This window comes from Ictalurus punctatus, chromosome 29 (assembly GCF_001660625.3).
Source record: "Ictalurus punctatus breed USDA103 chromosome 29, Coco_2.0, whole genome shotgun sequence".
NCBI lineage: Eukaryota > Metazoa > Chordata > Actinopteri > Siluriformes > Ictaluridae > Ictalurus > Ictalurus punctatus.
The window spans coordinates 12,565,964-12,591,789 of record NC_030444.2 but is presented as its reverse complement, the minus strand read 5'-3'; the positions used below and the strand labels follow the sequence as shown (position 1 = coordinate 12,591,789).

Genomic DNA, 25,826 nt, shown 5'->3' with positions numbered 1-25,826 from the left:
GAGCAAAAATATGGAAGGAAACGATTATCAGAGAACACAAGGTAACGAGACACCGCTCCGTGATGGTGGTAATTAATGTAGGATAGTGTTCTGCGCAGCAATCTGTTCCTGATAGCTATGTCAGATAAGTTTGCTTCATGTCAGAAGATATGTAATAGAATGAAACTTAATCACTGTGTGCGTAAAGTATTAGAGATCTTAACTCTCCTTGTGATTTACATATATCGACTCGTATAGACTTAATTTAAAACCGATTAACCTCCACATGTGTGAGTGAGCGAGTCAGGGCACTCTGTGTACATACTGTGTGTGTGTGTGTTTGAGTGTGTACGTCTCAGTCTTGTTCCCGTTGTGATTCCAGATGAGCTCACAGTTCCTGGTCTGTATCCTAGCAACCCTGACGTGTGGGCATCATACCCGCTGTACCCTGCTGACCTATCACACACCCTCGCTCCCGCTTTCACCTACCCCTCCTCCCTACACGCTCAGGTAACACACACACACACACAAGCAGAGCTGTACACCCGAGTCCGCAAATCTAGCGCACTACCAACATTTAAAAAAACGTTATTTGAAACGTTATTTGTCTCAGTCTCCTAACAACTAACACGTGATGTTAACTCGGTTAGTACATGCCTCTGTTCTGAGACTTTTTTCCTAAATCGGTGCTACTTTGGCACACCCAGCATCTGCACCATAATACACCTGCACAGGTGCCCTTCTCCTGTGAATTACACTGGAGTGTACTGACCGAGCACTTTCACACCTGCTAAACTCACACGTTCAGGTTACCTCACACACACATGCACTCACGTACAGGACTCGACACTGATTTAGCAGCCAGGCATCGTGTTTTCGTTGCTGGAACTGTCGCCGTGCGAAAATGTTTAAAGCAGAATATTCTTCGACGGATATTTATTTATACCGAACCAAACGAAAACTTTAAAATCGTACTCGCTTTACCGACACGGCTCATTTGCATATAGTGACACCCACAGAACTCCATAAAAGTGTTACAAGTAAAACTCAACGGTATATTCGATATATAAAAGTGCACTAATCCCATGCCTTTGGAGCACGAGTAAGATACGGAGGTTTCTCTCTATTTACAGGATTTTCAAGAATTTCAAATTACTTGTCGAAATTTCTTGCGCGTGCAAACGATTTACGGATAAATCCGTTCGTACCCAGCTCTCTGAACGAGGCCCGGTGGTGGTCGAGCGGAGGCGGAGCTGCGCAGTAGCGTATCATCATACGGGTCTGACGACAGATGTTGTCTTGGTGAAGTAATAAATATAAACATTAGAAAAACACAGCTGCTCTGCACGATGGAAACAAAAGCGCAGATTTATAAATAAATCTAAAAGGAGGCCACATCTCATTTACTGAGAGGAAAAAGGGGCCACGCCCCCTTCACTAGGATTGACCTGAACAGAACAAGAAGGATAAAGTGTGTGTGTGTGTGTGTGTGTGTATTTGCGGCTGTTTGCAATAGCTTTACTGCTGATAAGCTGTGTAATGTAATTAATGTAATTGATTTATTAGTTGAGCATGTTGTAAAACTCTCCCATGTTTTTAAACCCTGCTTAGATCCGTTGGCTCCCTCCAGCTGATGCTCAGGGCTGGAAGTCCAGGCAGTTCTGCTGAAATATGTGTAAGTAACAAGCACACGCACTTCTCTCTCTCTCTCCCTCACACACACACACAAGCACATTTACTAGTCCAGCAAATCTACGCATATCTTTGGAATGCATGTTAATGCTACCAAAACACGAGAGATCTGACACTATCTGTTTGCTCTCACACACTCAAACACGCAACCCGGTCACACTCCCACTGATACGAGGAGACAGGAAGGGGCTTGTTAGAGTCTACAGGGGTCTGATGGGTGGATGTGGGTTTATGTTCCCTCCTTTGCCAAACATACACGCATACACACATGCAAACATGCTCCAGCCAATTCCCAGTCTAGTGTGTAGAGTCCTCTAAATACAAAAGTGCCTGTACAGCCATTTGGCTTTTCCTCATCAGATAAACCGACTCATTTCTCTGGTTAATTGTAACACGCTCCAGGCCACGTTAGGGCGTTTGTAGACTGACCTTCCTGTTTGCCAGGCGCTATAGCTGGACTATAGTACAGTTTGATATAGAGGATCCAGTCATCTGGAATATTTCCATAGTGTTTGTGGGGAGCTCTGCAACAACAAAAACAACCTTCCTGGAAGAATTCTACACATCGGGAATCTTCTCAGCGATCAGGGTTTTATTTATTTATTTATTTTTTTTTTTTGCGTAAGAGTGTCCTCTGAGAATATTCATACACCCACTGATTACTGGCACCACCCACCAAAGCGCCGCTACGTACAAGCATCATTGGTTATAACTACTTCCTGGTTCCAGCCAAAGGTGCACCCGGCCACCCCCAATGGATAAATCGTATAAAATCAATTTTGTTGGCCAAAAATGTTTTCCTACACACTTCCAGCCTCTTATGATCTGTTTTTTTTTTTCTCCTTCGAAGAAATAGTTTGGTGTGTCACATGACATTTGCTACTCATTTGCGATGTGACCCAAAGATGGTACACCTTTCCACATAGCAAATCCCATTCAAATGAACGAGAGTAAATCAGCTCTTTTGCGAGGCCTTGACGGCTTCAAGTCCCAGTTGGGTTACTTCTGCTGGATTTGTACTAGGCTCTGTTTTGCTGGATTTCATAGTTTTGTGTTGAAACTATTTTGTTTCACATTGCCCGTCACACTGTTTGTTTAACCTCGAACTTTCAATCAGGGATTTGTTCTGTTGTCAGGTTTTCAACAGATTCGCTCGTCACTTACTGTACACCATAAATATCTCATTGTTGCGTCTTATTTGTTAACGAGACACAAAATGAGTCACGGTTGGTGTACGACTAGAGGAAAAAGTCATTAGAGGAACGCTATAGAAGTCCGAACTGCCTTTACTTGATTTCCACAACAGCTCACTTCTAATAACACCTATTAGCACAATTTGCAGTACAACTTCTGAATAATTGTTAACTTGTACATTATGTATCCCATCCATTTATTTTCCATATTGCTTATCCTACACAAGGTGATGGGAGAACCTGGTGCCAACCCAATCGCAGGGCACTTTCCATTGTCTAATGGAACTGAATTTCTTTTTTTGGTGGTGGGATTTTTCCCCAATGGGGAAAAATGGCCAGTTCCCGAACACCAGCTCTCGCCTGCTACCAACCAGGGAGGGTGAAGGCTAACATGTGCTTCCTCTGAGACATGTGAAACCACATCTTTTCAAACTGCTGCTCATGCTGTGTAACAAACTCTGACGATAGCACTATCCGCCCCTTTCCGCATGCTCAGAACGCCATGAATGGCTAATGTCGCTGTGATAGATAGAGGAGAGAGAGTATACCACCCCTCCCTCCCAGAGAGCACTGCCAGTTTCGCTCTCTTGGGCATCATCGGGATTTGAACTCGCAAATTATCTTTGGTTAATAGGGCAAACCCTTTTCTGTTGTGCAACCGGGAGCCAGGGGAGGTGAGCAATGCCCGGGCTGAGGTTACCTTTAAATCATACAAAGCTTTTGAATTAAAATGAAGAGTTCTGCAGATTGTACACAATGCTAAACTAGTAGCTAAAACCTCCTCTTACTTCTTAACAATCACCTCTAAGGTTCCGTCCATTTGGGATGAGGTGGACATCGATTGAGTTACATTTTAACTTTGACTTATATAATTCTTCTTCTTCTCGTCAACTAATTAGCAAAACATTAAGTCTAATGTTATTCAGAATATCTTTTGGTGGTGTTCTTCTCTTTGGTGCCATTTTCCCTGCTCGCCTTGTGACAGTTTCTCAGCTCTGACCTTTTCAGAGTTCCCAATTGCGCCCTGGCGTGTAATCGCTTTTATAAATAGCCTGATGGAGTTTATTGTTTATTTTGGGAATACTGAGTTGCGATGCCGCTTTATTGCCAACAGGGGAACTCCAGCTGTAACATTCTGGGAAAAAAAACAACAACCACCTCCTCTCAATCATCTTTTAAATAAAACCAAAAGGACATTCGGTGAAATCTTTTCTAATTTGTTCAAGCTTTCCTTTAAAAATTAAAAATAAATAAATAAATAAAAAAAATAAAAAATAAAATATATATATATATATATATATATATATATATATATATATATTTTTTTTTTTTTTTTTTCATTTCTAATTTCTTTAAAAAGAGACGCCAGTCCACATTTGCAGGAGTCAGGAAATCTCAGCGTGGGGGAGACAGCTTGCCGCCATGTTGGTGGAACAAACGAGCTTAAACTGGACGGCCTTTTGGGGGATGTAATAGGATGTAAATGTAACGTGCTATTTATGACACGATAGCGTTTTATCCATACGAACGAACACTTTCAAGCGGCACACACAATGCTCTTTTAAAAATTGTTCGAAACAAGGCACAACCAGCTGGCTTTATGCTGTCTTCGAAATACGAAATGGCCAAGAATATTGCTGAACCAAACGTCCATGATAACAGTGTTTTATTAAATATTTTGGCAGCTCATATACTCTCTATGGCCAAGCGTATCTGGACACCTGACCTGAGATGTGAATTTGTGCGAACCTCAAATTTGTGAGCCAGGAGAAAACAAGAGGGTGGGGCTATGCTGACTGGAGGAGCAACACGGTGACATCTTGGACAAATAGAAATGTTTCCTTGGTGCAGTTCCTCATCTCTCAAATCCTTCCCGAAGTTGAAATTGTACCGAGAGCTGAAAGTGATGCAAACGATAATATACTTCTGGTTTGAACTTTAACAAGCATGCATTTAGATGATCAAGTTTTGGGTGTAAGATAGAAGTCTCTTAGCCATGTAGCTCAAATGCAAAGATATTTTAACTGAACTCTTTTTTTTTTTTTCTTTTTTTTTTTATCAGAGGCCAGAAAAATGAGATTTCTGCCTGTTTTTGGTGTGCTCATGTTCAGCTTTGAATGTATTTGTGATGTCACACTGCACAGTAGTGGTTAATGGCTCATATGAAAGTAGACACTCGGGGCTTTTTTTTTACGAATTTGCAGTTTTTCCTATGTATACCTAGTCTACTAGGTTCAAATATTATAATTTTATTGTGGCAGTTCTATACAGTGTTTTATATCAAAACAACTTTAGTCGTGCTGTCCGTTTTTTATTTCTGTACCAGTGTTGTTGTGTATTGTTTGCCCAGCAGGGGGCTCACACCCCTCCCCTTTCCCATTACCCTGCTCACTGGCAGCTAAACACAGACTCATGAAACCCACAGAAACCCAACAGCGTCCTGACTAATCTTATAACAGATTCGCGCCGATAAAAGAATTCATTTGTTTATACTGATTGAAAAGGCCCGATAAGTCGATTTCCGCTCTGCTGGCGGACTGGAACACCAGGACACCGGACACCAAACGTGCCCTGGTTGATCGACTGTGTTTGTGTTCAGGGGAATACTTTGTTCGTAAAGTTAATGGTTGTGCAAATTTGCATTGCTTATGCCTGTGGCTACTGTTTTATATTATTTGTGTTGTCCTCAAAGTGGTGTTTAAGATGCACGCGCACACACACACACACACACACACTTACTTTAATTCATTTAGACAGCTTGTGACTGCAAGTCATGCCCACTGAACTGAATGTCGAGGTAGTTAGAAGTCACCTTGTGTGTGTGCGTGCAGGGATTTTTGGCCTGACTAACCAAGCAATTACAGCTGAATCCCTGCATTGCCTTTACTGCTGAGAGGGAGGTTAGGTGTGTGTGTGTGTGTGTGTGTGTGTGTGTGTGTGTGTGTGTCAACAGGAGGTATTATCCACAGCTGAGGTTCACTAATAAGGAAGTGCTGTTTCTATGCTTCCTTTGTTCTTTTGCTCAAGTTTCAGGCTATAGACAGGTGTGTGTGTGTGTGTGTGTGTGTGTGTGTGTCACAGGCAAAAAGCTAGTGATCTTTCTCAGGATTAATGTTGCCAGCCTTGCCTTTTATGTTCAGGAGCCAGACAGTCGAACCTACTCCCATATACTGAAATTCACATTTGCAGTTAAGTAAACATCTAGTGCAATCTAGTCCCCACTTCATGCACTTATAATAACATACGAGCATATTGTATTTGAATCACACCGTGGTGCATTCACTCCCTTGCTCATTTGTGGAGGTGTGAACACAGCAGGTACTCGTGATTATGGATCCAAAATGTCCCGTGACTCCTATTCCGGCTTGATTGCACGGAAACCGTGATTCGACCCAAATGCAGAAACTGAACCAATCCTGCTATTTAATGTTGGGTTACAGGCAGCATTTTTAACATCCAAGCTGATGAAATCCCTCACGGGGGGGGGGGGCGTTTGGGGTCCTCTCTAGAATTTTTTTAATAGACACTTCTATATAAGAATCACCAGTGTATATATACGCATCATATCCTAAGAGATGACGGAGAAGCAGCGTGTGCTGTTTGCGCAAGCACCATTTAGCCTAGCCTAGCCACTGCAACATCAGTTACAATCAAATGTATATTATAGCAGCAGGAAATCATTCAGATTAATGTTCTAGGAGCACAGGGTAAGTCAGATGTTATAGCAGCAGGAATAAATTCGAAATAATGTTAAAGTAGCGTCGTGGCAGCACGAAATAATTCTCCAAAATTCTCCTGATTTTTCTCTACAATGATCATTTGTGGGGAAAACTACAAAAATGAACTTAAATTCTGCCATTGATCCAAATACGTTGAAATGTTGTGGGATACATTTATCTACCAAGCCAATCCTGAAAGGGTCCGCAATCTTGAGGAGGAATCCGCCATTGCTGCTTGCCGATATATATGTTTGTTTTTGTTTCAATAAATAACATTATCATTTAATAATTGTATTTTGTGTTCACTCGGGTTGCCTTTGTTTCGGCTTAGATTTTGTTTTAATTTCTGAAACAATTTACACACACACGCACACACAAAAACGGAAGAACTCAGGATTGGGGCAAATACTTTTTCACAGTACTGTATATAATCCAGGGATTAATAGTGCACTATACCTCACTGACTGTCCCTGCATGAACACAGTGATTTGAGACAGTGTGGTATTGATTCTCCCCCCGAGTCTTGTCTTTTCCTGGACATTATCCATCACCTCCTTGTAAACACATCCTCTATGTAGCTGGAGAACCTCATCACTGTTTAACAAACTCTTACAGTTGTGAGTGAATGAGTGGAGTTTTTGTTTTGTTTTTTATCCTCAGGTTCCTTATGTGTGATGGTGGCTATGGATGGCCTTGAGCTACTACCCTCTCTTTCTCTCTTACTTTTTGTCTATCTTTATTTCTCTCTCTCTTTTTCTCTCTCTCTCTCTCTCTCTCTCTCTCTCTCTCTCTCTCTCTCTCTCTCTCTCTCTCTCTCTCACGCTCTCCATTCACAAAGTCCAAACCAGGGACCTCCAGACTCACCTTCCTCAGTCATGGACCACAGGTAAGGACACTTCCTGTCTCACCCACACACTTTTAGAAGACACATCTGAGGTTCTTTTGCTACCTCTAACATACTCATTCTGACTTTAATAACGAGGACCAGAATAGAGATATGAAAGACGAAAAGGAGATGAGTAGAATTGGAGAAGGGGAGGAAATGAGCGAGAATGCTAGAATGGGCAGAAAAATGATGGACAAGGAAAGAAAGGCGAGAGAGAGAGAGAGAGAGGAAAAATGTCAAAGAAAGAAAAGAAATGGTGAAAGAGAGGGAAAGACAACATGAGAGCAGGAGCGAGGGAGAAAGCAACGAAGGAGAATAGAAGAGGAAGAAAGGAGCAAGTGTGATTGTATAGTATGTAATGACTTGTGGTCTCTCTCTCTGTCTCACACTCTCTCTCTCTCTCTCTCTCTCTCTCTCTCTCTCTCTCTCTCTCTCTCTCTCTCAATCCACCAGGTCACCAACTCTTCCCCTGGGTTTAAAGCGCAAATCAAGACCAGCTCTGCCTCCATCACACATCCCCCTCCCCTTTCTCTACTGTTACACCACTGACACTTTCATGGAATGAGTGCACATGGGCCTGCATCTCTCTCTCTCTCTCTCTCTCTCTCTCTCTCTCTCTCTCTCTCTCTCTCTCTCTCTCTCTCTCTCTCTCTCTCTCTCTCTAAAGAGAACTTTTAGTAATGTATTAGAGTATTGTTGTATTATATACATAATTCTGACTACCGTCATTTGAAAATGTAACACTCTTACATTGCCGGTCAAAAAGTTTCAGTTTTAATTAATTCAGTCGCTCTCTCTAGCCAGTTTTAATAAGGGTTCCTATAGACAACAGGACGAACAGATAGAATCCATCATGGCGGCGCTCGTTGGTTTCTCGGGAAGAAGGTGGACTGCCAAAACCCAAACAAAATGATACACAGTAGCAGTTAAATACAGAGAGCTAAATCTGTTTGGATTTTAACTGCTTGCTCTAAGATCCTAATGCGACTCGAAGACAGTGCCAAAGTAGATTAGATCTAGATTGTTCCAATAATATAAAAGAATTTCTCAACATTAAACACTAAACATTTAATAAACATTTCTCGAGTCAGTAAACGTTTAACAATAAACATTTCTCGAGTCAGTAAACATTTAATAAACATTTCTCGAGTCAGTAAACATTTAACAATAAACATGTCTCGAGTCAGTAAACGTTTAACAATAAACATGTCTCGAGTCAGTAAACGTTTAACAATAAACATGTCTCGAGTCAGAAAACACGCTAAAATATTGTTGTTTAAATCCTTTTTTCTGGCAGTGACGCTCCATGCTCGGGCTGATCAGATCTCAGTCAGGTTGTGTGTGTGTGTGTGTGTGTGTGTGTTCAGGATGCAGGCCATATGTGTCACTTCCTTCCATGTAAATGTTGTGGTTGTGTATTAAACAATATTATCTTTATAACCTATATTATCATAGTTGTTGCTATTTACACTGATTATAATTAGCAAACTGCGATCAAGTTGAAGCATGACCTTATCCGAATTATGATGCTGTACATTTTTAGACCTTTTGAAGATGAATACAGAAGTATTTTTATAATCAGGTGAATGTTTTCAGTGTGTGTGTGTGTGTGTGTGTGTGTGTGTGTTGTGTATGGGTGTGTGTGAGGATTTCAATATGTTTTACTTTCCTGCTTCATTCCAGCTGCCAAAGACAATCAGGATTTATCTGATAAAATGACTTCCTGTCTAATAATAATGGTACATATGGTATATTACAAAACCAAAGACTTGCAGTACTTGTACGTGCGCTGATCATCGGTTACACCACTATATATATACATCGTTATACCGTGATCTTTTCAGGAAAAGATCTTCTTTTTCTTTTTTCTTTTTTTTTGTCTGTCGATGTCCATAGACCCAGGTGGTAAAGGGAAGTTCATTGCAATTTGACCTTTTTGAGGTGAAATGACCCAAATAAAAACACTTCCCTGTGACACAGTATTGAAACTTGCTTTCCTCAATTAGCAGATAATCCACACGCCTGATACAGACAGCAAGTCGACCAGAATTAGCAAGTATAACAACATCGACGTTAAATAAGACTAAATATAGAAGCAGACGTACACTGTGCAGATGATGTTATTATCCTCAGGTCCAGTCTTTACATCTTTACATCTGAAGACGCCTTCATGTTTTTCTTCTTATTTTATCCTAACAGATTGTGGAATTCGGATTGTTGTAGCCATCATTCAAACAAAAGCTCCTTATTAAATGGATTGCAAAGATTTCAGCGTTAACCATTGCTGTGTATATTAATCATCAGGTGACGATTTTGAGATTCTGTTCGGAGTTTTTACAAGTCAGAAACTTCGATTATTGTAATTATGTGACATGAACATGTTGCAAGAAAGGCTTCAGCTCAGGAAACCACACACAAGTAGGGCAACACTATCGGGACAAAAAACACCACCACACCGTTTCAGGTTAATTGCCATTTTAGGGCCATGTAAAAAAATTAATAAATAAAAAATTGATGAGTGGCAGTTTTAGAAAACCTTTTGTAGATGATTTCTACTATAAACAGTGCTGAAAAGTTTCTTTGTGGCCCCGAAGAACTTTTTACACCCGGGCAACTTCCTGTCACATCCTGCCCTCAAGTCCTGTCAGAAGTATCATGATTACCAGATGACCAACACAATGTCATAATCGCAACTCGGGAAATTATTGTATGAGCTTTCTGAATCGTGGGTGTGGCAAGTTACTTTAAAAAAAAAAAAAAAAGTAATGGCCCCCACCAATATAATTTAATGTGACCCCTACAGCAGGTGGTTCTTTTGACTTCTCGTCACTGATGATACAAACAAACAATTCCACGCATCGTAAATTTTCTTTCCGACCAAAACCACTTGAACACGCACCACGTCGTAATCCTGACCCCTGAACTCGCACGCACACGTTTCTGAAGAGAATTTGACGGCAGCATTAGCCCTGGTGTTTATAAAATCTAAATATAGTTCTATGTTTATGTTTCACTGTTCTGGTGCTACTTTACTTCAGTAGCCAGTTCGACTTAAATCTTTTACACTGCTCCGTTTTTAGACCTACTAAGGTGGCGTAATAAGTGACCTAATAAGGTGCTGAGACGGCGTGATCTGGACGTACAAAGCTGTGGGTCCTGGGTATGTGTGTGTTGTGCATGGTTGTGGCATGTTTCTTTTTGATTTCTTCATTTTCTTAGAACGTCGGACTGTTACCTGATCCCGTGCGTGTGTTTTGGAAGCAGATACTGTATAAAAACGTTGTTGTGTGAAAACAATAAAGATTTTTATACACATGTAAGATCACCGCTGCGGTTCAAAGGCTGTTTTTAGCAAGTAGACGAGCACGGACCGAAAACCCCACTTGTCTGATTCTTCTCACTTCTTTCTCCCTGGACACTTGGTTTCTTCCTGTGGAGGTGAGATAATGCAGCCATCTTTCACAGCTTCACACCTGCTCTCTTGCTTCATCATTCTCCCTTTCTTCTCGTCATCTCCCAATCTGATCGTCTCTATCTAGCTTCTCTCTTCATCTCTCTGTTTTGTTCTCTCACTATAACTTTTTCCTTTTTTAAAATGTTTTATTTTTTTATTTTGCTTGCTTTCCTTCTTCATCCGGCAGTCCTTCTTTATCCTTTCCCTCTTTGACCTTGGTCCCTGTTCATTCCTCCATTTTGTGTTTTGTTTCTTTTTATCTGGCTTTATCCTTCGCTTACCATTATTCATTTTTGCCTTTTCACTCTCTCCCTTTTCATCGTATTCTCGCTCACCCCCTCTCCCCCTCTCTTTTCCATGCTAAGGTATGACTGCAGAATTCTTGCCCTCATTTTGCACTTTTGCCTCTCCTGCACATCTCTCCGTAAGACACACTCACCACACGCAAATAGCAAAACACTTCTTAAATGACAGAACAAAAGTTCGATTTTCTTTCATCTGTCCCACAATGCTTTGCAGCACGCCAGTCCCGAGTTCCCCTGGAAGTCACATGATTTTGACAGAATGAGGATGATGTCTTATGATTCCTTTTGAGCGCCTGTGTGTGTGTGTGTGTGTGTGTGTGTGTGTGTGTGTGTGTGTGTGTGTGTGTGTGTGTGTGTGTGTGTGTGTACTTTCCAGAAAGAAAAGGATAGAGAAAAGTGCAGGAGAGCAAGATGGGAAAAAAAAGTCACACTGCACTCAGAGCAGGAAAAAAAGAGAAAGAGAGGGAGAGATGAGAGATCCACTCACAGGGGATCGTAAGGCACCAGTCTCTGTGTCAAAGTCACACTTCCTGGTCATGTGATTCCCCATGGAACTCGGGACTGGCAAACTGCAAAGCATTATGAGATGGGTAGAAATAGAAGAAATATGAACTTCTGTCAATTTCTTTATATATATATATATATATATATATATATATATATATATATATATATATATATATATATATATATATATATATATATATATATATAATATAATATAATGTGTGTGTGTGTGTACGTACATCATTGTATGAGAATAAATGGCCTATTTCCAAACCATCAAAACATTACATCATCACTAAAGAATGCCAGGGTTCCAGTTAAAGTAAAACTTGATTATAAGGAGAGAGAGAGAGAGGTCGATCTCACCAGTGAAGTATGACCTCCAACTGTGATTTACCTCAGTGGGAGCCTCTGAGCACTTTGTTTCAAGAACCGCACAAACTATTAATTATATCAGCTTTGTACTACTAGCTGTCGTTATTTCTAAAATAATATTGAGTAAAAAATAATGTTTATTACTTTAACTCAATTATTATCTTGGCTGATAATAACGCACTAAGGGTGTAATGGTTGTGCCCTGCAATGGATTGCCACCCTGTCCAGGGTGTACCCCGCCTTGTGCCCGATGCTCCCTGGGATAGGCTCCAGGTTTCCCCGCGACCCTGAAAAGGATAAGCGGTATAGAAGATGGATGGGTGTAATGGTCGGATGGTTTGCTTTGATGCGTAGATTTAAAAGCCAACGGCTGAGATGAATGGAGGCAACAATCATAAATCAATTGTGAATGATTTATCATATCGTAGCACATTTTATTGGTATCATCTCAATAATCAATATCATATCGTATTGTGAGATTAACACTCATATAATGTTATTTAAAACCTTAAAACTTTCTCTTGGATGGCTGATAATTATTATATGGATTATATGCGTCACATGTAGTATAGTATAAATAAAATGGACATAAACCTATTGTTTGCATCAAATGTCTTAATACTGCTTGACCTGTTTCCATTTAGACTTAAAATTCTTTTAGACTTGCATTCAAAATATATTTAAATGGCTCAATTTTAGTTATTTATATATTTTTATATATATATATATATATATATATATATATATATATATATATATATATATATATATATATATATATATATATATATATATATATATATATATATATATATAAGCTCTAGTTTTTGCATTTAGGCTGACTTAAAATTCAGCTCTCTATGAAGAAAGAGGAGAAAACTACATATTATGACTAAAGCTAAATTACAAAGGGTAAAGCTACAGAGCTCCCTCTTGTGGTTAAGACTGGTAACGATTAGTTTATTGATATACAGTAGTTCACCCCCCCCCCCCCCCCCCATGAATAACCCTTTATAAACGTTGATTATAATTAGCTGCTATTGATCCTGTTATGTGTATCTGACCCAGCATTTAATTATGTTGAGAATAAGAATATAATCGAGAGTAAGAATCAAACCTCACGCCACAGAAAACAGCAGAAACATCCGTACATTTATTCGAAACATAACGGGTAATGACAACATATCAAATCTGTTCCAAAAACTGGAGAGTCCTTCTCCACACTTCTTTTATGCCTTCTTGAAAATCCTCTTGGCATCAACACCTTCGTAGTTGTAGCACTGAGTAAGACAGACGACAAAATACATTGAATTAGAAACGTTTACAAATTCTTCTAATTATCTTCAATGATTAAATCGTTCACATCGTTATTTAATTACATTCTACCTAACTCTGCTTTAGCTATAGTGTCATTCATGGTTGAATGATGCCAGCCATAATGATCATGCTAGCTAATCCTCCTTTGTCAGAAGAATAACTGGAATTTGCAGTTTCACGGCACAGACGTCCAGTACGAGAAACTTCACGTCGACGTGAAGCTTGGTGAACTCTGATGTAGGAATTTGCGCCATTGCCCAGTAGCAGAACTGCTTTGGCTGCACTGACCCTTGCAGTGCAGAAGATCCAAAATGGAGGATCTGCTTTTTTTTTTCTTTTTTTTTTTTTTTTTTTTTTTGAGAATATTTCCCAAACTTACTGTTAATCATTCCATACAAAAAGGAAGTGTGTGTACAGTGTGCACAGTCATCCAGACAGCTGGATTGGACTGTATAACCATCTTTTACTTTATGTTTCTAGGTTCCTAGCATGCAAATCGGACAGACCATCGAGCAAAGAAGCATAGACTGCTGATAAATCTTTCTATATTCGTATAACTGGATTTGCTTTAGCCTCAAGTTACTTAGTTTACTTAATTAGTTTACAAACTTGAATTAATTCATCTGAATTCAGTCTTAACTCTCATGTTCGCTGGAGTTAAAATGCTAAGTCATGGCTAAAAGACATGTGCCAAAACAATGAAAAGTACAAGTGAGGAAGAAATGTGTTTCTCTTTTATATGTATCTGAACCAAAAGTCAAATTCTAGCATTTTATTTGATAAAATTCCAGCGAAAGACATCATGTGATCAAATTTCTTGTTGTTATTCTTTCTTTTCAGTAGGTCATTTAAACATTTCAAGCGCCCTTGTATGTTTAAATGATGACGTATTCATTCATTCATCTTCGGGATAAAGTGCTTTATCCTTCTGTGGTCTCAGGCTCACTGTGGATCCCGGAAGCACGGGGATTTTTGTAGGACTGTACAATGTATAATGTACTTGATGCTGTGAAATGTTAATGAGTGTGTAATGAAATGTAAAGTTAGCTACTTTATGTGTAACATATAGCTAGATGTCATGTGTTCAGAGTAACTGTGTGTGTGTGTCACCTGTACGAGTTCCCCACCAACCAGTGACCGGGTGGTGGTGAGGAGTTTGCCGTTGTCCTTCCTGGTGAATGTGCCTTTTAGAGTCTCTCCCTCCATCACCCACGTGCCCTGAGGGACAACACACACATATGGTATGTACACACTACACATTGCACACGAGGTACAGTACGTGTGTTACTTTCAGACAGCTTGGAGGATTTGTTTTGGGTTTTTTTTTTTTTTTTTTTTTCCTATTTGAGTTTGATTATTTATTTCATTTATTGATTTCACTGATGATGATTTCAACTCCTGCGCTGCCATTTCATTACTGATTATTGACTTTTGGTTCTCACAGTGAGCTCGGTGCCATCGGCCATCGGGTACTCAAACTGCACTCCGAGCGTGAACTCGATGTCTTTGTTCCTGAACGTGCTCGACTCCTTAATGATGAACTTGTCTCCGGTCTGCTCGATGATCAGCTTCAGGTTGTCGTGTTCAGCCAGCTTTCTCTTCACCACGTTAATGCCTGTATACACACACACACACACACACACACACACACACACACACACATTTTATACACTTGCTGCACATTCTCTTATTTATGTGTAGATTATTCTCATTCATGCCATTGACAATTATACAAAATTGTGCTCGTCAGTCCAGCTGAAAGGGGCGTGGCCTCTCGGCTGTCGGTGTCCATTGAAGGATGCATGCCTGTCACTCACAGTGAAGGAGGCGTGGTCTACGTTCTATCTGCCCTAATGAAGGTAGCACAGCCTCTCTGTCCGTCAGTCGTAGTGAAGGAGGCGTGGCCTCTGTGTCTGTCAGTCATAGTGAAGGTGTGGCTCCTACTTCTCAGAGCTAATGACACTTAAACTTTATGCACAATAATGAATAACGTCGTATTAACCAGCTCTAGATTGTATCATTTTAGCTGTTTTGTATTAGCTTTAAATGTATTTTTCAGCTCAGATCATCTCGCATATCATCTCGGAAGGAGCGACACAACATTCATTTCTAATTACGTTTGCATTTATTCATTTAGCAGACGCTTTTATCCAAAGCGACTTACAATTGAGGAAATACCACGAAAATTTATGCTAAAATTCAGACCAAACCCCACAAGACATCCATTTTCATGACTATCATTAATTCTAGCTCTTGTTACATTATCCGTTATTTACTAATAGTTCACTCACCCATCTTTTCCATAAACTTGTCATAGTGTTCGTTACGGTCGATCTTCCATGTGCCGTTGAACGCCATGTTAGAAATAAAGAGCGACACAGATCAGGACAGAGAGAGAGAGAGAGAGAGAGAGAGTGTGTGGAGTAAGGAAGGTGAATCTGCGTTCTGTCTCCATGCTTTTATAGGGGAGCTTTATCTCTGTCCATTATCCAGCTGATGATGTGGTCACTTCAGGTTACAGGTCACAGTCAGTTTGAACATTAAAATAAGGCCATCCAGATAACGCCTGCCTCCACACAATATTATTGCCCAATGCTGGGGGGAAAAATTATACTGTTATTGTTCTGAATATCAGGATTGGCAGGATGGCCCTGACACAGTAACGCGAGGTCACGTGTAACGTGTTATATGCTTTGTGGAAATCTAGCACAAATGCATGCACACTTGGGTAATCAGAGTGAAAAATCATAACCATGATATTTATGTGTGAAAAAAACTAAAACAAAAAACAAGCCAAAAAAGCAAGCCTGCATCGTGGGTTCTGTCCCAAATCTCCAGTGTAAACATGAATATCATATCGAACATCCTTATCTGGATGAAAAATGTAATTTAGGCATTGACACGACCTTTGACTGGCTGCACTTACTTACTCACTCATTAAAATCGTTCTATAAGTCTAAGGTTCATATAGGGAGGGTGAAATTTCCATGGCCGTAGTGAAACTGTTATCACCTGATTAGCTTCAGATGGAAGAATGTGCTTCACCTAACACTAGACATCTATTCTATTCAATTCAATTCAGCTCAATTCAATTTTATTTGTATAGCGCTTTTTACAATAGACATTGTCTCAAAGCAGCTTTACAGAAATATCAACACGGTGTACAGATATTAAAGGTGTGAATTTATCCCAACTGAGCGAGCCACTGAGTGGCGACGGTGGCGAGGAAAAACTCCCTAAGATGTTTTAAGAGAAAGAAACCTTGAGAGGAACCCGACTCAGAAGGGTAACAACAGATAGTGTGAAAAAGTTCATTATGGATTTATATGAAGTCTGTATGGCGTTAGGAGCAGCATCTGTTCCTTCATCTGACATCTGTGATCAAATTAATGACACCCTTAAATTATATTTAATTAAATACAAATAGTTATATTTTATGATTTCCCTAAGGCTTTGCTAGAGCTTTCAGGTTTCAGGAGGTTGCACATGGAAAATCTCTTCATAGCATTTCATAAATTAAAAAATGCAGATTAAAGCTGATCCAGGACTGAATGGCTATGTTTACATTAGGGTAAATTTCTGTATGCTGTTTGAAGTGCTGCTTTTAATTAGTTTCAATCTGAACCATAATCCGCCAAAAAAAAAAAAAGAGGTGTTTATAAAATTTAGTTTTCCAAAGTGAACCGTGGCTCAGTTCTTTACTGAAAGAAACACATTTTTAAGATGGTCTGCACAAGAATGTCGTCCTGGGTAATTATAGGAAGTGTGGATTATGAGTAATGTGAATAATGGTAATGAAAGTCCAAACTACACCATACTAGCACTGTATGGAGTATAATTGAATTATATGCATTATAAAAAAACATTCAGGCATTTCACATAAAAAAAAAAAAAAATCCACAATTATGAAATCCACAACTTTTAAACTTTAACCGTAACTCAGGATTTTATTTGAAATGCTGGCAACGCCACCGATTAACGTGAGTGTATTACCCTTTTAAAATGTAAATCAAAAGGCTATTACAAATATAGAATTGTATCATCTTGTGAAAGTACAATATGTAGAAATGAATTTAATATTGGTTTAAGAAAAGAACACTTTGACCCAGTTGCAGTTTGAAACCCTTTGAAACATACATCAATAAAATGTCAAAGAAATCCAACTTGGGTACATGGTAATGGCATAATGGATTATTACCGAGCAGAAATGCTGCACTTTATTACGTTAATCAAAGCACGATATCACTTGGACTTTAAGAGAAAGAACAATGTTTATTTGCTATATCTTACTACATCTTTATGAGCGACACTAAAATACTCGAAGCTGTAGACACACACACACACACACACACATATACACACACACACAATATAGATTTGTCTGTCACAGTGATAAGTATTCACAAATCTATGAAGATAAAGATATTTTAAAAAAATGACTTATGAGGCTGCTAAATCCTGAATCTTGCTCTTCTTAAAGCACTCAAAAAAGGTGCAAGGTGTAAAGTCGGAGCTTCTAAAGACTACCTACAATTTAGTGCAATTTCAATTTATCATGATCAATAATCGTCACCTTTTCCCCGATTCTGTCAGGTATTTGTCAACATCGCTGAGAGTTGCACAACTATATTATCGGCATTGTGTAACTCTCATTGTGTGCTTGTAATCCTGTTCAGATCTGAACTGATGATCTGTGAGATGAAGGTGTGCAAGTGTCCAACTTTTATCAGTTTATCACTGGAAAGGGGGGGGGGGGGGGGGTGCGAGGCGGGGAAGAGCGATGGCACAACAGATGGGACTTCCTGATTTATGAGCGCTTGATTACTACTATGGGATTTATACTAAAGGCTGGCACTCATTAGGATTCAGGAGGGTCAAGTTGCACATCACAGAAGGCGTGGCTTCGGGTCCATATATGGAAGTGTGAATGAGTCTAAAAGATCGAATACCTTAGAAGGGAATGTGGGTGTGTCCTTGGAAGTAATTGGAAATCATATACTGTACATATATGTGCTTCTTTACAATCCTGGATCCAATTCCGGGAAAAAAAAATATGTTGAGTGTAGAAAGTGCAGGAATAAAAAGCTTTCATCATAAATGCATTTGTCTAATATTAACTTATAAAATAAGGCTGTGCAGAGATCATGGGTTTCGTGTGTAATTTATTTACATGGGAAGGTGTCTTTGTCTGTGAAACAGTTATATATGATCTGTTGTCCAATTATCACTTATTATAGTTATAAACCCGATTGACTGTAATAAGATGACTGGGGTTCATTCCAACTCAAATGTTAATAAGTCTTGGGTCTAACTATCCATATAAAGTGCCTAATATTCATACGAGTTCCTAATATAAATAAATAAATGTGTGTGTATGTATATATGTTCATAAAAGGCTGTGCAGTGATCATTTACACTGAGAGGTGTTTGTTATTGTCACGATACGATGTTGACTACGGATGCAAGCGCAGATTTCCAAACATTAATAACAAATAAACAAAATGCAAAGGACTGTACAACAAACACACGAAACACTGTGGCAAAATCTAAACACAGTAGCATGGACAAAAGCGTAGTACGACAACGTGAGACAAGGAAGAAGAGCAAAACAGTGGCTATATATAAGCGTGCTCGTTAACCAGGAAGTGACTACAGGTGCGGGTGGTCATGTGACTGATGAGTGTGGTGCAGTGGCTGCTGGGAACTCAGGAGAACTCTGGGAGTCCAGAGTTCCTTCTGTGATACATGACAGTTATAGGTCGGCACATTTTTGAAATGTGAAAAAAGATTATAAAAGAAAGGTTAACTTTTAAGATTAATTAACATCAATCAACGACAGACTAGTAAATCACACCCTGAGCTCTTATCAAATCTTAAAAGTATTTTTCATATTGTCTAATTACCTTTTGTTTCATCAGGAATTTAAAAAAAAATAGTCAATTGTAATCGTGGGTCATAGTGTTCTAGAAGTCATGTAATAGTCTGGATTCTACAAGTTCTAAATCTACTGTGTTGCTGCATCTGCTGCATTCACTATCAGATCGCTTTACGAAGAAGACTAAGAAGACTTTTATTGAGAAGTAACTCAACAATAACTATGAACTACCGCTCCTACAGCAACCAACTCTGCGACACCATCATCGAGGTTGAAGGCACTCATTTCCATGCGCACAAGTCAGTGCTCTGTGAACTGAGCCCGTATTTCAGGTGAGGCTCAAAAATCATGGCAGGGAAACATCTCAGAGATATGGTGTCAAGTGAACTGTTCCATAGTTTGTGTTGTAGTAATGACAGAAGAAAATCAGCAGTGTGGTAGATTTTATCCCAGATTTTACTGTTTCAGGCTTGATTTACTCGATTTACTTAACCATGGTAATGTTTTCTTAGCTCACATTTCTTTACACTGTCTCAGGAATATATATTTCTTTTCATTAATCCATTAAACTCCCAGGACCGGTGCCATAACATATTCAATAAATATAAATCAGTTTCCCCCAGATACGTAATATATTTATATTACTTTTGCTCAGATACTTAGTAAATATAAATCAGTTTTCCTTTTGAAATTAATTTGGATAGTACTCAGTATTTTTGGGCTATATGACTCATCACTTGGCATGCTATTACTAAACCCAACACGTTTTAATTGTTGCTTTTATTACCATGGGCTTAATTTTTTTTTCTCTTTAAATTTAGGTAATTTATTCAATACTTTTCAATCAAAGTTGTAGTACTTAAAATCTATTCAATTATATTACGTGTCACTTTGTTGCCATAATTTTTTTAAGTAACCGTTGGTCACATTTTTTAGTGTAGATGTTGAGTAGATAGGAAGCGAGGTCCAGTGCCACATCACACCACAACCTCTTACAATACAATATACTGTATATATTTAATAATTAAGATGTATTTATTATAGCAATAAGAAGAGGAAAAAGAGTGCGCAGTAGCAAGCCGCAATATTTCAGTGCAGTTCTTTGGGAAGAGTCACTTCTCCAGAAACTGGTGGCAGCGGTGAACAATGCCGTCCACCTGCAGGTAATCGGCTGCATCCAAGACAGCCTTCACGTTCGTTTGCGTGATTCTTATACGCTGTGAGTAACCGTACTGGAGGATGGACTTCATTATGTTCGGAGTCACTCCAGGGACGGTGTACAAGAACTGGCCTGAGCTGCTCCACCTCGTGAACAGAGCTCTAGAACATCGAAAAGACAAAAATAGGACACAAGTCAAAACTTACTCTCACAAAGGAAAAAGCCCAGGCTTTCAGGTCGAGCAGTTGCAGCATTTGCAGTGACACCGTTATACACCACCATTAACACCCTGTGTAGTGAACAGCCAAACTGAACAGGAATTTGGGATTGAAGTCCCAGCTTATTACACTCGAACCAGTAGAAAAAGTGTGTAATTCATGAGAGTGAGAAGTGTAAGTCCGGCCCAACCGACCGGTCCTGGGAGTTTAATGGATTAATGAAAAGAAATATATATTCCTGAGACAGTGTAAAGAAATGTGAGCTAAGAAAACATTACCATGGTTAAGTAAATCGAGTAAATCAAGCCTGAAACAGTAAAATCTGGGATAAAATCTACCACACTGCTGATTTTCTTCTGTCATTACTACAACACAAACTATGGAACAGTTCACTTGACACCATATCTCTGAGATGTTTCCCTGCCATGATTTTTGAGCCTCACCTGAAATACGGGCTCAATTCACAGAGCACTGACTTGTGCGCATGGAAATGAGTGCCTTCAACCTCGATGATGATGTCACAGAGTTGGTTGCTGTAGGAGCGGTAGTTCATAGTTATTGTTGAGTTACTTCTCACTAAAAGTCTTCTTAGTCTTCTTCGTAAAGCGATCTGATAGTGAATGCAGCAGATGCAGCAACACAGTAGATTTAGAACTTAGATTTAGATTTAGAACAGACTATTACATGACTTCAAGAACACTAGAACACGGTGACCCATGGTTACGGTTTACTATTTTTTTTTTTTAATTCCTGATGAAACAAAAGGTTATTAGACCATATGAAAAATACTTTTAAGATCTGATAAGAGCTCAGGGTGTGATGTACTAGCCTGTCATTGATTGTTTTATGTTTATTTTTTATCTTTTTATATTTTTTCATTTCAAAATGTACCGACATATAACAAACACCTTCCAGTGTAAATGACCACTGCACAGCATTTTATGAAAATACATACATATAAAAGGCACTTTATATGGATACTTAGACCCAAGACATTAACATTTGAGTTGGAATGAATCCCACTCATCTCATACCCGTCAATCGGGTTTATAACTATAATAAATGATAATTGGACAACAGATCATATATAACTGTTTCACAGACGGAGACACCTTGCCATGTAAATAAATTACACACGAACCCCATGATCTCTGCACAGCCTTATTTTCTAAGTTAATATTAGACACATTAGACAAATGCATTTGTTATGAAAGCTTTTTGTTCCAGAACTTTCTACACTCAACATAATTATTATTTTTTTTCCAGGAATTGGACCCAGGATTGTAAAGAAGCACATATATGTACAGTATATGATTTCCGATGACTTGTAGACACAAGGACACACCCACATTCCCTTCTACGTTATTCGATCTTTCAGACTCGTTCACAAGGCCATGAATCGGGAACGGGGCAGAAGCAATTGCGGTTAAGAGCTTTATTGAAGAGGCAGGCAGATGAATCCAAATCATGAAACAGAGGCGTAGTTGAAAACAGGTAATGGGTCAGGCGATCGGCAAACAGGCATACACTGGGCTAGGCAGAAATCCAAAGCAAAGTCACAACACAAAACAAGAAACATGAAGCTGTGACAGGGAACTGGGAGCGGAAACACCAGCGTGGTCTAAATGAACTAATCTATCGTTAAACTAACTTAACCCATCATGGTACATAACATGAACAACTATCTAACTATTACTATATCTATCGAGGTACGTGACATAAACTATCTGCTATTTAACTGTAATACTCCGTTGAGGTGTACAGGGAAGCGAGCGGTATATATCCCGAACATAATCAGCGTTAAGTGCTGGCAGCTGAAAAACAATGAAGGCACACACCCTCGAACATTCAAAGAGCAGCACCTTGCTCGTGCACACGCACATCCTCCGGCTCTCCAAGCGCGCTGCCTAAAGGGGGGATCGTGACACACTTCCATACATGAACTCGAAGCCATGCCTTCCGTGACGTGCAACTGGACCCTGCGGAAACTGATTGAGTGCCAGGCTTTAGTATAAATCCCACAGAAGTAATCAAGCGCTCGTAAATCAAGAAGTACAATACAATACACTGTATATATTTAACAATTAAGATGTGTTTATTAGAGCAATAAGGGAAAGAAGAAATGGAAAAAAGTTTTTTTAAAAAGTGTGTGTATATATATATATATATATATATATATATATATATATATATATATATATATATATATATATATATATATATATATATATATATATAAAATGTGCGAGTGATCTGAGTTGGATGAAAGTTCCAGGCTCAGTTACTACTCGAGTGACGCAGTGTGTACGGTGTTTGACGTCTTCTGCCAGAACGGTCACCCAGGCCGCGCGAGTTGGAGCGTAGCTGGCAGTATATCTGGCTCTGCTTCACCATGAGGGACGCCCGATCACGCAGCTCGTGCCAGGAGTGCGCAGTAGCAAGCCGCAATATTTCAGTGCAGTTCTTTGGGCAGAGTCGCTTCACCAGAAACTGGTGGCAGAGGTGAACAATGTCCTCCACGAGCAGGTAATAGGCTGCCTCCAAGACAGCCTTCACGTTCGTTTGCGTGATTGTTATCTGCTGTGAGTAACCGTACTGGATGATGGACTTCATTATGTTCGGAGTCACACCAGGGACGGTGTACATGAACTGGCCTGGGCTGCTCCACCTCGTGAACAGAGCGCTAGAACATCGAAAAGACAAAAATAGGAGACAAGTCAAAACATACTCTCACAAAGGAAAAAGTCCAGGCTCTCAGGTCGAGCAGTTGCAGCATTTGCAGTGACACCGTTATACACCACCATTAACACCCTGTGTAGTGAACTGCCAAACTGAACAGGAATTTGGGATTGAAGTCCCAGCTTATTACACTCGAACCAGTAGAAAAAGTGTGTAATTCATCAGAGTGAGAAGTGTAAGTCCGGCCCAACCGACCGGTCCTGGGAGTTTAATGGATTAATGAAAAGAAATATATATTCCTGAGACAGTGTAAAGAAATGTGAGCTAAGAAAACATTACCATGGTTAAGTAAATCGAGTAAATCAAGCCTGAAACAGTAAAATCTGGGATAAAATCTACCACACTGCTGATTTTCTTCTGTCATTACTACAACACAAACTATGGAACAGTTCACTTGACACCATATCTCTGAGATGTTTCCCTGCCATGATTTTTGAGCCTCACCTGAAATACGGGCTCAATTCACAGAGCACTGACTTGTGCGCATGGAAATGAGTGCCTTCAACCTCGATGATGGTGTCGCAGAGTTGGTTGCTGTAGGAGTGGTAGTTCATAGTTATTGTTGATTTACTTCTCACTAAAAGTCTTCTTAGTCTTCTTCGTAAAGCGATCTGATAGTGAATGCAGCAGATGCAGCAACACAGTAGATTTAGAATCCAGTTCTAGAATCCAGACTATTACATGACTTCTAGAACACTATGATCCATGGTTATGGTTTATGATTTTTTTAAAATTCCTGATGAAACAAAAGGTTATTAGACAATATGAAAAATACTTTTAGGATTTGATAAGAGCTCAGGGTGTGATTTATGTTTATTTTTTATCTTTCTTTTATATTCCTTTATGTTTTCATTTCAAAATGTGCCGACATATAACTGTCATGTATCAGGGAAGAAACTCTGGATTCCAGTTCCCAGCAGCCACTGCACCACACTTATCATGTCACATGACCACCTGCACCTGTAGTCACTTCCTGGTTAACGAGCACGCTTATATATAGCCACTGTTTTGCTCTGCTTCCTTGTCTCACGTTGTCGTACTACGCTTTTGTCGATGCTACTGTGTTTCGATTTTGCCACAGTGTTTCGTGTGTTTGTTGTAGAGTCCTTTGCATTTTGTTTATTTGTTATTAAATGTTTGGAAATCTGCGCTTGCATCCGTAGTCAACATCGTATCGTGACAATAACAAACACCTCTCAGTGTAAATGATCACTGCACAGCCTTTTATGAACGTATATACATACACACACATTTATTTATTTATTTATATTAGGAACTCGTATGAATATTAGGCACTTTATATGGATAGTTAGACCCAAGACTTATTAACATTTGAGTTGGAATGAACCCCAGTCATTTCTCGTGACCTGTCAATTGGGTTTATAACTATAGTCAATGATATAATAATTGGACAACAGATTATATATAACAGTGTCCTTCCTCCATCCCACACTCATGCATCTCTCTCTTCCTGTAACTGATTTGTACAGGTTATGCAGTAACCATCCAGTGTGTGCGCGTCTGTCTACACAATGTTCCTGAGATCTGATAAATTGTATTTTAATGTTAATGTAATTAAATGTCAGGAGAGTGGAATTCACAATCATCCACTATTAAAGGTGTTATATTTATTGTTTAGTTGTAGTACAAATTGAATCGGTCGCTCAAAATGAGGGGGGTTTGTTTGTTTGTTTGTTTGTTTGCATTTACGTCACCTGTGATAGGCAGAAATGTCGAGTGTAGCAAAGAACATTATGTGAAAATCTGTTGAGAACAAATCCATCACTAGGGGGCAATGTTTCACACAGTGACCCAGATTGGATCGGAATAGATTTTAACTCACTAAAAATTACTTGGTAAATAACAAGAAAAAGCTTAACAAACAAAACAAACAAACAAAAAAAAAACTGAACAAAAACTGTTAAAAAATGTTATGAATGTCACATGTTATTTGATGTATATAGGCTTTATTTTTATTTTTAATTTGTGTATAGAATTTATTTCTGTTAGCATGCTTCAAGCTGCTTTGCTATTTGTAACTGGTCATATTTTTAAATCAAAATCTTTTGCATTTAAATTGATTACGAAAAGAAGAAATATAGATAAACTGATCAGAGGTCAAGGCTGTGTGTGTGTGTGTGTGTGTGTGTGTGTGTGTTGGCACAGTGAGTGTTACGCTGCATTCAACTAGAGATCACAAATCATTATTCCCTTCTTCCAAAGAAAAGAAAACGCCCGCTCAGCTCTGGATTTATTCTAGGGAACTCGGGACAGTCTCCTCAAATCAGCATGGCTGCTCAAAGCTTCAACAGTAAACAATGTTTAAATATAACACTTCTTACCTTTAAAGTTACATTGTATATACACAAGTATTTTCTTTACATCAACCAACACAGATATATCCATGT

General features: G+C 39.2%; 4 protein-coding genes across 4 annotated transcripts in view; 1 reads left to right on the top strand and 3 right to left on the bottom strand.

The window, feature by feature from the left end:
- The window catches only part of rbpms (RNA binding protein, mRNA processing factor), a 30,014-nt gene extending 19,220 nt beyond the window's left edge, over positions 1–10,794 (top strand). Inside the window, exons 6-9 of the mRNA XM_053677640.1 lie at positions 362–489; positions 1,591–1,654; positions 7,244–7,469; positions 7,923–10,794. Coding sequence (XP_053533615.1) covers positions 362–489; positions 1,591–1,647 — 185 coding nt within the window. The 3' untranslated portion in view covers positions 1,648–1,654; positions 7,244–7,469; positions 7,923–10,794. The remainder of the gene's footprint in view (positions 1–361; positions 490–1,590; positions 1,655–7,243; positions 7,470–7,922) is intronic.
- A 2,446-nt stretch (positions 10,795–13,240) lies between these two features.
- On the bottom strand, positions 13,241–15,848 carry LOC108260872 (fatty acid-binding protein, intestinal). Its single transcript, XM_017461533.3, has 4 exons — positions 15,719–15,848; positions 14,870–15,042; positions 14,538–14,645; positions 13,241–13,390 (listed from the first exon to the last, which is right to left on the bottom strand). Exons 1-4 carry the CDS (start codon positions 15,783–15,785, stop codon positions 13,340–13,342), a joined length of 399 nt encoding a protein of 132 aa, XP_017317022.1. The 5' UTR covers positions 15,786–15,848; the 3' UTR covers positions 13,241–13,339.
- A 3,640-nt stretch (positions 15,849–19,488) lies between these two features.
- On the bottom strand, positions 19,489–21,328 carry LOC108260873 (kelch-like protein 10). Its single transcript, XM_017461534.3, has 2 exons — positions 21,123–21,328; positions 19,489–20,622 (listed from the first exon to the last, which is right to left on the bottom strand). Exons 1-2 carry the CDS (start codon positions 21,230–21,232, stop codon positions 20,415–20,417), a joined length of 318 nt encoding a protein of 105 aa, XP_017317023.1. The 5' UTR covers positions 21,233–21,328; the 3' UTR covers positions 19,489–20,414.
- A 1,423-nt stretch (positions 21,329–22,751) lies between these two features.
- LOC108260870 (kelch-like protein 10) lies at positions 22,752–24,275 on the bottom strand. The gene is made up of 2 exons (XM_017461530.3): positions 23,863–24,275; positions 22,752–23,362 (listed from the first exon to the last, which is right to left on the bottom strand). The coding sequence occupies exons 1-2, from the start codon at positions 23,970–23,972 to the stop codon at positions 22,957–22,959; spliced, it is 516 nt and encodes a 171-aa protein (XP_017317019.1). The 5' UTR covers positions 23,973–24,275; the 3' UTR covers positions 22,752–22,956.
- Positions 24,276–25,826: the final 1,551 nt, after the last annotated feature.